Source organism: Callithrix jacchus, chromosome 5 (genome assembly GCF_049354715.1).
Source record: "Callithrix jacchus isolate 240 chromosome 5, calJac240_pri, whole genome shotgun sequence".
NCBI classification, from domain to species: Eukaryota; Metazoa; Chordata; class Mammalia; order Primates; family Cebidae; genus Callithrix; species Callithrix jacchus.
Window position 1 is genome coordinate 152,802,983 of NC_133506.1, and position 13,588 is coordinate 152,816,570.

The 13,588-nt window shown below is 36.2% G+C and overlaps 1 protein-coding gene and 1 pseudogene across 11 annotated transcripts in view; both read right to left on the reverse strand.

Annotated features, from left to right (window-relative positions):
- The window catches only part of STARD13 (StAR related lipid transfer domain containing 13), a 554,175-nt gene that overhangs the window by 406,205 nt on the left and 134,382 nt on the right, over positions 1-13,588 (reverse strand). For 9 of the 11 annotated variants that reach the window (XM_078375278.1, XM_008998115.5, XM_078375280.1 and 6 more), the window contains one exon: positions 3,280-3,413. In XM_078375278.1, the coding sequence (XP_078231404.1) occupies positions 3,280-3,325 (46 nt within the window). In that variant the 5' untranslated portion in view covers positions 3,326-3,413. Of the gene's footprint in view, positions 1-1,836; positions 1,932-3,279; positions 3,414-13,588 lie in introns of all 11 variants that reach the window. The other 2 variants (XM_078375284.1, XM_078375283.1) reach the window with 1 other exon arrangement.
- Positions 3,758-6,519, reverse strand: LOC100391225 (uncharacterized; annotated as a pseudogene).

Here is a 13,588-nt window from a genome sequence, read left to right on the forward strand (position 1 = left end):
ATTCTTACTTAGCTTCTCTAATTAGATTCTAAGAAGTTCACTAGCACAGGTGGCCTCTAAATGCTAGATAAGCATTACTCAGGACCCATCGCCTAACTGTCTCATCTTCAACCAATGCACAGTCCTAGCCCCATGGGAACACTGAATCGAGCTGGGAGAGTCCATGCCCTCAGTATTTGGCAGGAACAGAGAATCACTTATTTGGCAGTCAGGCCGAGATTCAGAAATGAGCACGTGTTCGTCAGACATGTTCTACAGGGCAGTGAATTCCACACATCAGGTAATTAATGGCTGAAATAGGGTTATGCAGGCTAGCCTGAGAAATTAAGAAAATAATAGTGTCAGATGAATGAAGGGACACTAGATTGAAGAAGTTGTTTTCTATCTTGACAGCAATTCAGACAATGGCAAGTATCCTCTGTGGGAGCTTCTGAGTTCATGACATTTGAAAGAATTAGAAGTGAGGTGACTCTTTAAAAATTGTTCTCTAGAAGAGGAAAACAGCCAGGGAAACAGAATCTGTTGTCCATCTCCCTAAAGATTCACAGCTAGAACAGCATCAGATGGGTTACTCTGCCACGTGGGTCCCAGCTTGCTCACTGCCTGTTTACAAGTGACCATCTTGCAAGGAATGCCTGTTATAGACAGTGGTGGTGAAAACAGATAACAGAAAAAGATGTTGAGAGGATAGGTAGATGTCAGTATTAATACCTAAGGATATATATTTCTCCTCTTCAGTCTCCATGCCACCAAGAATTGACAGATTATGATTTTGTGAAGGAACCAGAAAATTAAATATTCCCCAAATTTTACGTAATAATTTATAAAGTTGTTCTGTTCCTAATGTGAAAGAGCTAATTTGGAAAAACATTATCTGCCCAAGCATAATTAAGAGCTTACTATAAAAACAAAGAAATAAAATGAAAAAAAAAGACTATTAGGGAAGCAACTAAGGCAAGTCTCAAATGCCTTTTAATAAATTACATTCCCTTAAGAGGCAATAGGCAATGAATTATAGCATTAAACTAAAGATAACCGATCTCTCCTTTTTCACTTTCATTGTTAATTTTTAAGAAAGTCAATCAATACCTAATAAATACTTTCTTCTTGGGCTGAGGAATGTTCTAAGTAGGAAGTCTTATGTAAAAGTTTAATACTATTTATCAGGCATTCTTTACCAAAAAGAAAGAAAATGTAGATCATAGTAAACATCATTAAGATGTGCTGCATTTTTCTTTTTTTGATTGAAAGCGTTGCTTTAAAAAAAAAAAAAAAAAAAAGAGTAGTTTTAGATTCACAGCAAAGTTAAGAAGAAGGTATGAACATTTCCCATATGGCCCCTGCCCCACATATGCACAATCCCCCCATCAACATGCCCTGCTGTCCCCTGCAGTGGTACATTTGTTACAAAATAATGAAGCTCCATTGACACGTCATCATTACACAAAGCCCACAGTGTACAGTAGGGTTCACAGTGGTGTTGTGTATTCTATGAATTTTGACAAATACAGAATGACATGTATCCACCATTTATAGTATCAAACACAGTAGTTTAATTCCCCCGAAAATCTTCCCATGTTCTGCCAATTTATCCTTCTTTCCACCTGACGCCACCACCCACAGATTTTTAACTGTCTCCTTAATTTTGCCTTTTTCATGTATTAATAGTTGTAGTCATACAGTATGCAGTCTTTTCAGATTGCCTTATTTCACTTAGTAATATACATTATCTTTTTATAAAAGCATTACAAAAGCTCCCTTGTGTATTGGTAGTGACAGACAGTGTGGAGACCCAGACTTGAGTACTGGTTTTGCCCCTTTGGGCCAGTCACTTACGTTTGCTAGGCCTTGGTCTTCTCGTTTGTAAATTCAGCATAACATGTATAGCTTCCCTGATAACTTTGCTGTGTTATGAAGATCAGGTTTCTTCTCTAGAAAATTAAGGTAGCAATGCCTCATGGGGTGTCGTAAAGATGAAATAGGCAATGTTGGTGAAGAGCTTAGCATTGTGCATGGAACATATTCCCCGTTCAATCATGGCAGTTAACAATGTTATTTTATTATCATGTGTGCTGAATATTGTCCATCTGACCATCTGAAACTATTCTCTTCTTTTCCACCTTGTTCTGTGGGGCACAGTTTCTAAAGAATGGATCATCTGTGCTCCTTTCTCCTGACTTCTCCATGGATTCAGCCAGTGGGAAGCCCCAGAAGGAGATTAGAAGATGGGAGGAGGAAGAGATTGGGTATTTGTTCCCTGAGCCTCTTCTCTGTCAGGCTGTAGTTTTGTTGTGGCTGTATTTCTCTGTGAAGGTCAAATATCTTGCTAAGCCACCAACATTTTAGAATTGTTGATTTACCTTAACACTGCCCATATCTTGCTGAGTAATTTCTTAAATTATCCCTTTCTAGGTAATTTTAAAAGTTTCTCCTGTTTTCTGTCAGGAGGATACATGATGTTTGCCTTTCATATTTATTTGTAAAACTATTATTACTTTTTATATTGTAAAGCAGACAAGGCATCATAAAATCAAGAACTATAAGCAACTGTATACAAAATCTTGCAAATTATTTCTTAAAATCCTTCTATATCTAACACTGGTCAGGATTCATAAAGGCCTACTTTGAGATTCAAGTTTTAAAAAGTGAAAAAAATTTAAAAGATTCAAAAAAGTTATAAATATAACAAAAAGTTGTAAAATGTCTATAGAAAAGGTTGGTCAAATTTTTCCTTATTAAAAGTATACCCCCAAATGCAACAACAACAACAAAAAATCTGTATATTATTTTCAGCTTGATAGAACAAAGGATATTTTCTAAACAAAATGGATTGAATGTTAGTAGTTGATGTTTTCTAGATGTGATTCCCACTCTTATGCCTCTTTTCAGGACCTCCGAACAGTGGGACACAGACTAACCCAACAGGGAGACTTTTATAAACATAGTTCAAGGAAATTTGCATTTGCAGCATAAATTTTTACTAAAAATGAAAAGATGAAGTGTATACAATCCACTGCCATGGTTACAATGGACTAAGCATTTTACCTTCCTTAAAAGTATTTTTTTCTGATTTTGCAAATATTAACAACTATATATGTTCTCATGACAAATTTTCTCATGTTGTAATAAAAAACTAGTTCACACTAATGTCAAGTTTGAAAAAACAAACAAGAAAATAGATAATTTATGAACATCGTGCTGTTTTTATCTTGGTGAATATCACCGTATGAAACAGAGGACACTCATACCAGGGGCATCTGTAAGAAAACTAAAACTTACTTTCGTTTTTGGTTGAGCTCCAGTTGACATTTGGCTTGCACACCATCAAGATTCTGGATGTTTGCAGTTTTAGTTCTACAAATTCCTTTCTTCTAATGATTGTTCTTAGGATTACTCTCCACGTTTATAGAATCCTGTAAGAAAAAATTTTAAGAAGGTTTTTTTCATATATAAAGAACTAACCTTGGTCAATAGTTCAAGAAAATTAATGACTGTTACATCAATAAAAAAAATTTTTTTAACTGCAATCATTTTGAAAATTGACATGAAATGTAAGAATATTCTTAAATACTAATAATTTTTCCAAAGACATTTTTTGTTTAGTGAAATCAGCCCCAGTAAAGCCTAAGGGCTTGACAATGTAACTTTATAAACTAAGTTATTGTAAACTCTCAAGATAATTTATAGAACTATATCAGTATTTTCTAAAACTTTAAAAAGCAAAACCAGATGTGTTTGTGTATTTAATCATTTATTTTTTAATTGACAAATTAAAATTGTATATATTTTATATTTATGGTATACAATGTGATGTTTTAAAATATGTATACATTGTAAAATGGCTAAACCAAGCTAATTAGCATATGCATGACCTCAAATACTTATTTTTGTGTGTGTGGCGAGAGCGCTTAAAATCTACTCTCTTGGCAATTTTCAAGCATGCAATATGTTAGTATTGATCGTAGCCACCATGTTGTGCAGTGCACCTCCTGAATTTGTTCCTCCTGCCTAACCAAAATTTTGTTCCTTTGATCACCAAAGGTGTTTTATTTTAGTTTTTTTCATCATTATTTTCTTAAAGACAGGGTCTCACTCTGTCACCCAGGCTCAAGTGCAGTGGCATAATCATAGCTCACTGAAGCCTTAAATTCCTGGGCTCCAGCAATCCTCCTGCTTCAGCCTCCCCAGTAGCTGGGATTACAGGTGCTTGCCATTACACTCGGCTAATTTTTTTTAGCTTTTGTAGAGACAGGGTCTTGCTATGTTTACCAGGCTGGTCTTAAACTCCTGGCCTCAAGTGATCCTCCTGCCATGGCCTCCCAAAGCACTGAAATTATAGGAGTAAGTCACCTTGCCTGCCTCCAAATGTGTTTTAAAGGCTGAAATAATAAATATTGAAAAATTGAAATAATAAAATGATGTTCATATAGAACCACAATAGTCTTTTAAGCCTTATGATTTCAGCCCATATGTTGTAATAGTGGAAAACAATTTATAAGACTATATTTTTGAAGGTTATCTATGCAAGTAAAATTATTTAAAAATATTAATATATTAGCATAAAGAGAACCCTAGTTTCTAACTACAGTAAAAGGTTGGATAAATTTTTATCAAATACATGAAATAAGTTTGTCTTTACTAATTCTTCCCATTGCTTGGAAGTCTTCTACATCTCTCTATGTCCATGTTATCTAGACACCTCTATTGCAGTGTTCTGTCTCGGCATATTCCGTCTGCAGAAAGTATCAGTTCTGCAGAAGCAGGAAAGGTTGGAGATGTACTAATTTTGCTCATAGATTATCAGAGGTTGTTTTTGGTGAGGGGGATTCTAGAATAAATCAGCTCGTACATGAATCTGGCACTAACCAATACTAGCTTCCTAACGCTGAACTTAATTTCTTCAAATCCTTTTGTAAATTAAAAAAAAAAATTTATTGCGGAATACAACACAGGGTGGGAAATGTCATGGGTTGCGGTATGTCCCGCCTCCCAGAGAATGTCCATTTGCATTCTAATCTTCCTGGGCTGCTTTATGGAACTTTTTCTTCTTCTTGGAGCTGCTCTTGCTGCCAGCAGCCTCTTCAGGTCCACTGCTGACCGGCTCCTCTTTTCCTTGGAGACACTTCCGTTGCTTGCCCCTTTGGGGTCATTAACTGTTTCCTCCTTGGGTAAAGATTTCTTCCTCTTGGGAAGACAGGGGCTGCCAGAGGTCTCTTCAACATCACTACTCATCAACTCCTTGGAAAAAGATTTCTTTTTCTTGGGTTTGGAGAAAGAGACAGATAGGTCTTGCATTCCATTCTCCTGAGGAGCCTCCTGGGGCTTTTGCTTTTTCTTCTTTTGTGGTTTTTCACTCGCCTCCTCACACTCCTCTGGGGTAGTAGCTCTTTTCTGAAGATGCGAGGGCAAGTGCAGCCCACCATTTCTTTACCTTCTTTAAGCGTTGCTTCTCCTGTTTCTCCAGCTTCCTAGTAATCTCAGCAGCCACTTCCTCTGCCTGGTCAAAGAAAAGTGCCAAAAAGGCCTGAAGACCTCTGCTGCTCTAAATTTCCTCAAATCCTAATTGGCCTGTAAAACAATACTTTTTGACATTCACTCAACAGTTCCTTGGCATCTGCCAGAATGTGAGAACACTCAGGAGCATGCCAAGTCTGATGAGAATTTTTAAATGTGCTGCTTAAAAATTATATTTCTCTTGCTTATGATGTTGCTTATAATGATCATAATATGGTGATGATTATAGTAGTTAACATTTTCTGATAGGTACTGCTGTGTACTTTATATACTTACCTCTTTTTGAAAGAATGTCCCAATTTGTTCTTATTTATAGAAATTTACTAGCTCAAAAATGTATCTGGAAAGACTCTGAAGGACCTTAAAGAGTACATATACAAACTCCAGCCCTTGAGAAAATGCCATGAGCTGGCGATCTGGAGTTGGCCACTGGATTGCCTAATCAGTACTGCACTCTTCCAGTTACTACTAATGCCTATTTCTGCCAGCTGGTGTAGATACAGTTTGACAGGTGCCTAAAGATACATTTGCTGTGGTCTCATTTGTAAAAGGGGGGTGATACTGGTACCAAGTTCTATAGGTTGTCCTGTAATGCAAGAAAGTCCCATAAGTACAGCTCTTGTTGCTGTTGTCACAATACAGCAGCTCAGGGATCGTTCTCCTTTTCTTTGGGAAGTTGGGGACTATATCTGATTCAGGAAATACTAACATTCAATGACAGGATATTAAACGTAAGATCCCGTGTATGATACCTTCACGTATATTACTTTTTTCTTCCCAGCAACATTGTGAAATGAGTTGTGATAGTCTAATTTTATAAAAGAATTCCTAACGAGGATCAGTTGACTAGGATCACATAGCAAGTGAGAGCTAAGATCTCTTGATTCTTCCCAATGATTTCTCTACTCCATCATATTTCTCTTTGTATCCTGGCCCAGGGCCACTTCCATGAGGGAGAATACTGTCTAACTCCCAGTCAGAGTTGGTTCCATAGTAGACCCTCATTCAGCTGGTTAATGGGCTTGGGATCCTGTTCACCCTGTAGATGATGGGTACCAGTGGAGACTGGAAAATGAAACTGCATCTGCAGGAAGGAATTGACTACTGTGGCCCGCAGTATTCTAGAGGTCCTGTGGTGCAGACACAACCCCCCACAGCACTAACTGAATGTATGTTAAGGGACTTCATATATCTATATGTAGATATAGATATACAAATATGTTCTGAGACAGAGTTTTGCTCTTGTGCAATGGCACAATCTCAGTTCACCACAACCTCTGCCTCCTGGGTTCAAGCGATTCTCCTGCCTCAGCCTCCCGCGTAGCTGGGATTACAGGTATGCACCACCACACCCAGCTAATTTTGTATTTTTTGTGGGGTTTCTCCATATTGGTCAGGCTGGTCTTGAACCCCCGACTTCAGGTGTTCTGCCTAATCTTCCTGGGCTGCTTTATGGAATTTTTTCTTCTTCTTGGAGCTGCTTTTGCTGCCAACAGCCTCTTCAGGTCCACTGCTGACCAGGTCCTCTTTGAAGAATTTCCTCTTTTCCTTGGAGACACTTCTGTTGCTTACCTCTTTGGAGTCATTAACTGCTTCCTCCTTGAGTAAAGATTTTTTCTTCTTGGGAAAACTGGGGCTGCCAGCGGTCCCTTCAACATCACTACTCATCAACTCCTTGGAAAAAGATTGTTTTTCTTGGGTTTGGAGAAAGAGACAGATAGGTCTTGCATTCCATTCTCCTGAGGAACCTCCTGGGACTTTTGCTTTTTCTTCTTTTTGGGTTTTTCACTCACCTCCTCACACTCCTCTGGAATATTCCAAAGTGCTGGGATTACAGGCATCAGCCACTGCTGTTGTAAGTGTATACTATGCTACAGTGAAAAGTATTCTTTTTCAAAATTGCCTTTGCTGTGCTCTATTGCTGGTATATAGAAATACAACAGATTTGTCTTAACTGATGTTGTACCCATAAATACTTGTAAGCCTTCTTATTAATTGTATTAAATATTTTATTTAAGTATATACATAGTGAAATATGCTTTCCTTGGGAATTGTCTTTGTAATCTTATGTCTGGAACTGATGGCAGTTTTGTTTCCTTTCTATTCCTTGTACCTTTATTTTATTTTCCTTATGACACTGGCTAGGACTTCCAGTCAATACTGACTAGTGGTGGTCAGAAGAGCACATCCTGATGTAACTACTGGTTTTAAAGAGAACACTTTCCGTGTTTCTCCGTGTAAGTATAATGTGGTTTTTGGTTCTGGATTAATCAGGTATTAATAGTTCAATTTTATAATCAAAATTTTAAGAGAAAATATGTTGAATTTTACCAAATGCTTTTTTCTATTAAGATGATCAGGTTTTTCTCAATTTCTTAATTTATTAATTACATTCATTAATCTTATAATGCTAAACCAACCATACATTCCTGAATTACATTATCAAAGTACCCTTCTAGTTTTTAAGATTGTTTATAACAAATGTTATAATAAATAATATTTAAATGTTATATTCATGATAAACATGCCCTTTACATAGACTTATCAATTAACTACAGTAATAGATTTATAATTATTACAATTATTAAACCATCCTTATGCTCGTGAGATCAACCATGTCTGGGTTTGACAAGCAACTCCTTTCAATTCTATTGAATTTGGTTAGCTGGTGTTTTCTTTGGTATTTTTGCAGCCATATTCATTTTTGTCCTCTGTTAATTTTTCTAGCAAGAGGATATAAGTCTAATAAAATAAATATGAAAGCTCTGAATCCTTACAAATAAGTTCTATTTGGAATGAAGCAGGGTGAACACCCAACACGTATTTGTGAAATGATAACTTAATTGCTTATTTCCATGGCTTTCTCTTCGTGTTTATTCCCTAGGGCCATGTTTTAGTTGATTTTTATAGCCACCAAGACAGTAAAAGAGTAGTGAGGAAAGCCAGTTGTGGAGCTAGAGCTCTAGGTTCACAGCCAGGCTCTGACACAAGTTGTGTGACTACAGACTAGTTGCTTTTTCTCTAAGTTGCCTCCTCTGTAAAACTAGAAGTGGTGATGCTTTGTACTCTCTGGAGTGTAAGGAGTTTATAAGGGTAAACCTCTTTTAAATGTGTCTGGCACAATTCTAAGTGATGAGTTAATATTAGCTATTATTATGTTAGTACCTGACAGGTAAATTGATAAAATAATAATGAAAATGTAAAGATAGAGAACAGGAAGACAATACTTGCTGTGCCTGTGGGCTGTCCTGAGGATCATGTGATGTGAATTTTAAATGATGACAGTGGTATGAAGTGTTGTTTTTAGAGCCATTACAAATGGGGAGCCCCACTGGTTAAAAGAATAGAACTGTTTTCTTCTTTGACAAAAAAGCGACACAGCTAGAAAAATATTTTATTAGGTTTTCTTCCTTAGTAGAAATTTTCTCTTATGTGTTAACCTCTTCTATATTGTTTCAAATACATAGTTTTAAGAGTTTAATTTAATATTGTACTGCAAAATAAGTGACAAGAATTTTCCATCAAACTTCGTTGCTTCTTGGATATAATCTCTGATTTTACAAACATTTTCTTTTTCCTGGGTTTTTAGCCATTGCTTACACTTTGCAGTTCATATATTACTCAAACAGTAGTTCTTCATTTGTTCCTTTCCCAGGCTCCTTCCCCCACACAAAAACATTTGAAAATGCTATCCTTATGGTCATTTTGTAAAGTTGCTATGAATAGGTAATAGTCTACTATAGTCAACTTTACTGAAATAATAAACATTGAATAGTTGACTATATTCAACTGAGCGATGAAAGAAAATCAATTATGAATTACAGAATGCCAATAATAAAGTTATCTTCCTAATCTTTGCCCAAATTTCATATGAAAAGAACTGAGGAAAAAATTTCTCAGTTAACATATTTCTATGTATGCAAATACAGCAAAGAATCAAATGGTAGACTGTCCAAGCCAGGAGAAATAAAGAGTTGATTCCCTTACTCATTCTGTTCTTTTCAGAATAAAAAAAAAAAACATAAAAATACAGATAGGTAACCCCCTTATTTAAAAAAATTCTAGGACGTTTCTAACATAATTATACAAATTTTAACTTTACATGATATTTAAAATTATAGCATGTCATTTTAAAATTTCCTGGTTTACAAAGAAGAAACTCAAATGATTTGGAAATGAAAGGCTCTCAAGTTTCTAGAGGAAAGCACATTCATAAAGAAATATACTTATTTTAAAACATTTGGAATACTATTAACAATCCATTAACTGACCATTAATATCCAATAGCCATAAGTAATGTAACGTTATTTTTTGGTCCCAAATAAAAATGAAATGAGCTGAATGTCTGAGCCTAGCATAGACTGAAAGTTGTCTTTGCCATTTATTCTTCAGGTAGCAGATTTGTCCTGTATCTCAAAAAAGAAGTTTGTGCAATGAACCTCCAGAGAACATTCAAAGCATGGTGCGTTTAAACATGTATCAAAGTTTGCCCCAGCTAAGCTAGTATACATTATAGTCTACTATATACTCCACACACACACACACACACTTTTTGTGAGATGGGATCTCCTCTCTCAGGCTGGAGTGCAGTGACACAATCATAGCTCACTGAAACCTCAAACTCCTGGGCTCAAGCCATTCTCCAGCTTCAGTCTCCCAAGTAGCTGAGACCATAGGTATGCCACCATGTCTGGCAACTTTTTTTTTAAAATTTTTGTAGAGATGAGGTCTCACTATGTTACCCAGGCTGACCTCAAACACCTGGCCTCAAGGGATCTCTTGTCTCAGTCTCCTAAAGTCCTGGGATTACAGGCATGAGTCACCCCACACCTGGCCCTGAGCTAACATAATTTGTATTGAATTTATCTTTAACAATGTTTCTAATCTCAGATGTTCCTATAACTGAGACTAATTTATTTCTCCTGCTATATTAGCAAGAAAGACACCACATGATTCCACATCTGAGAAATAAGAGGCCTTCCAGTTTTTCATACTTCCTAGTGCTGGATACAAGATTTCTCTTTTTGATCATAGTAACTATCTCTTTAGTGCTTATATTTAGTGTAGTGAAAGTAGGCTACTGCCTAAGTTCATATGATTCCTCTGCTTAACTATATAGGAAACCAGTAATAAAATTGTCATTCTAATTTTTGCCAAAATTTCATGTAAAGAGGGTAACTTGTGATTTCAGCCAATTACTTAACCTCCCAATGCCTTTGCCATCTCACTGGAATTTATGGGGATATTAATAGGATTTACTCATAGGGTTTTATTCCTGTTTTATTTTTTGGCTCATATTTTATACAAGATATTGACAGAACTTCAGGAAGCCAGAGATCTTCCTGTCTTATGTACTTCATAAGAGCCATGATTATGCTCTTTCTGACGAGTTGAGTACTGGAAAAAAAAAAAAAAAAGAACCAGAGACCGAACATAACAGACTAAGAAAGTTAGTGCCATATTGATTGAATAACCAAATATCTCTTCCAAATCCCATGATGTGTTCTGTTGAAGATGCATAGAAATTAACAGAATAAAACATGAGATGTGAGAACACAGAAAAGTCATGATTATGTCCAGTTCTACTTAAAAATTAAATATGCAACCAGATTTTGTAGTTCTATGCCTTTATTTTCACTTGTACATAGCTGATTTAGAAATCTGAATCTTGTTCCTGAACCCAATGGTGTTACAACAAAGTGTATCTTTGGAGCCCTCAATTCCTGTCTCTTCTCATTCATTCATTCATCCAGCCAGTCATTCATTCATATGCCAAGTGTCCCAGGACTGAGGAAACAAAAATAAATATAACCTATTTTCCTAAAGAACTCTAATCTAAGGAGAAAGGGTCATATAGACAGATACTATCAAAAGGATTTAAGCCAAAGTATGTAAAAAATGATATGAAAAAAAGACAAAAAAGCAAATAATTCTGCCTAGGGGAAAAGGAAGTGTTCATAGAGGTGGTAACCTTTAAACTAAATTTAGCAGGAAGAATAGCAGTATTTCAGGGGAAGGGAATCCCAAAGGCATGAAAGCCCAAAAAGAATACAGCATGTTCAAAGAATAGTGAGGATTTTATCTAAGTCCATCTGACGGTGCCTAGGGGGTACTGGCAGAAAATCATCTGTAGAAGGTAAATGGGGAACCCCAGATAAGAAGCTACATATTAAGGAGTTTGAAATTTTGCTGTAGGTAATGGAAACCCTATGAATTTTTTTTCATTGATGTGTTTTACAACTGAGAAAGTGAAAAAAGATAAGGAGTCTATGTAAATATCAAAGAGTTAAGAAAAACATGCATAATAACTGCTGGTATCCCAACATTTGAAATTTGAACTTAATTCTCCCTTGTCTCTGCTCCCGATTTTTTGGTGAATGCTTCTTCAAAACCTTATTTTTATTGTGAAATAAAGGAGAAATACAGAAAAGCACACAAAACACATGTACAGCTTCACAAATTCAGGTGAACAATCTTCTAACTACTACCGCTTCAAGAAGTGAAACTTTGCAAGAACTCCCCCAACCGAGATCCCTCCAAACACCCCATATCAATGGCAATTCTCCTTTCCCCCAACCATGTCACCATTATTGTGGCTCTTACAGTAATTATTTCCTTGCATTTTTTATTATCACTGAGATGCATCTTTAGGTATTCAAGTACACCTTAGTCATTAAAGTGTAGTCCTGCCCTTTTATACATTTTTTGATGTGTTTTGTCTTTTCAATTGTAACTTATTTTTGTTATAGTTTATCTTTTGAAAAAAATCCAAGTTTTCCTAATCTGAATTTTGCAAATTGCATATTCAATAGCACATTTCAACTTTTCTTGTCTTCTGTTTTTCTGAAAACCAGGAGCTAATTAAGATCTGGGTTTAACCCCTTTAACATAACTATAGGTAGTGTTGTGTGCTTCCATCAAGAGGTATATAATGTCTGGCTGTCTTTTTAACCATATCAGCAGCTAGTCATATGAAATACCTACATGTATTCATTCACTAGGGGCTGCAACACAGTAAGTTGGAATATGTTTATACAGAGATATTTTCCCTCATTTACTATTTGCCTATGCAGTGTTACAGTCATAGAGGAAAGCAGAATACTTCATCCTTTCCTTCATTTATTAGTTTTCAAGACAATGAATTGGTTCTCTATTGATATGGTTTGGCTGTATCCCCACCCAAATCTCATCTTGAATTGTAGCTCCCACAATTCCACGTGTTATGGGAGGGATTGGGTAGGAGGTAGATGAATCATGGGGCAGGTCTTTCCTGTAATAGTGAATAAGTTTCATGAGTGATTATTTTATAAAGGGGAGTTTCCCTGCACAACCTCTCTTCTCTTGTCTGCCACCATGTGAGACATGCCTTTCACCTTCCACCATAATTGTGAGGCCTCCCCAGCCACACGAACTGTGAGCCCATTAAACCTCTTCCTTTCATAAACTGTTCAGTCTTGGGTGTGTCTTTTTCAGCAGTGTTGAAAACAGACTAATACCACTATTATGGTCTAAAGGCAATCAGCTGTTTTTAAAAAAGTATCCTTATGAACCACGGATTTAAATATATTTAACAAGTTTCAATCCACTGCAATTATTCCTGTGAATTATATTTAACTTGTTCTACCCTTGGCCAGTGGGTGCCTTGTCTGAGACCCTGGTAGTGTTTGATAGCTTCCTTGCCATAGTATGACAAGCTGTTCTAGATTCATCTTGTGAATTTCCTTCCTTTCTTAGTCCTAGAAATACAAGTTTCTCCTAGAAGCCCTGGTTTCTTTAAATAAGAAGTTATCTATCTCAAGAACACAATCGAAGCAATAGGGATAGTCATTACCACTCGGTTGGTCATTGTTTCTAGGTGTTTTCAATGGACATAAGAGATAGGAAGAGGAGAGTGGTGAGAGAGAGAAACTTCATTAGTTCATATCCAATACTTCCAATGTAAACTTAAGACTACAGGACTTGTAGTCTCTAATCTATTATATCTGTATCTCTTTTCTTTCAAACTGAGAATCTTGGTTCTCAAGGACACAGACAATGATAGAATATTCCATTATTACTCATTTGTTTATCTCCT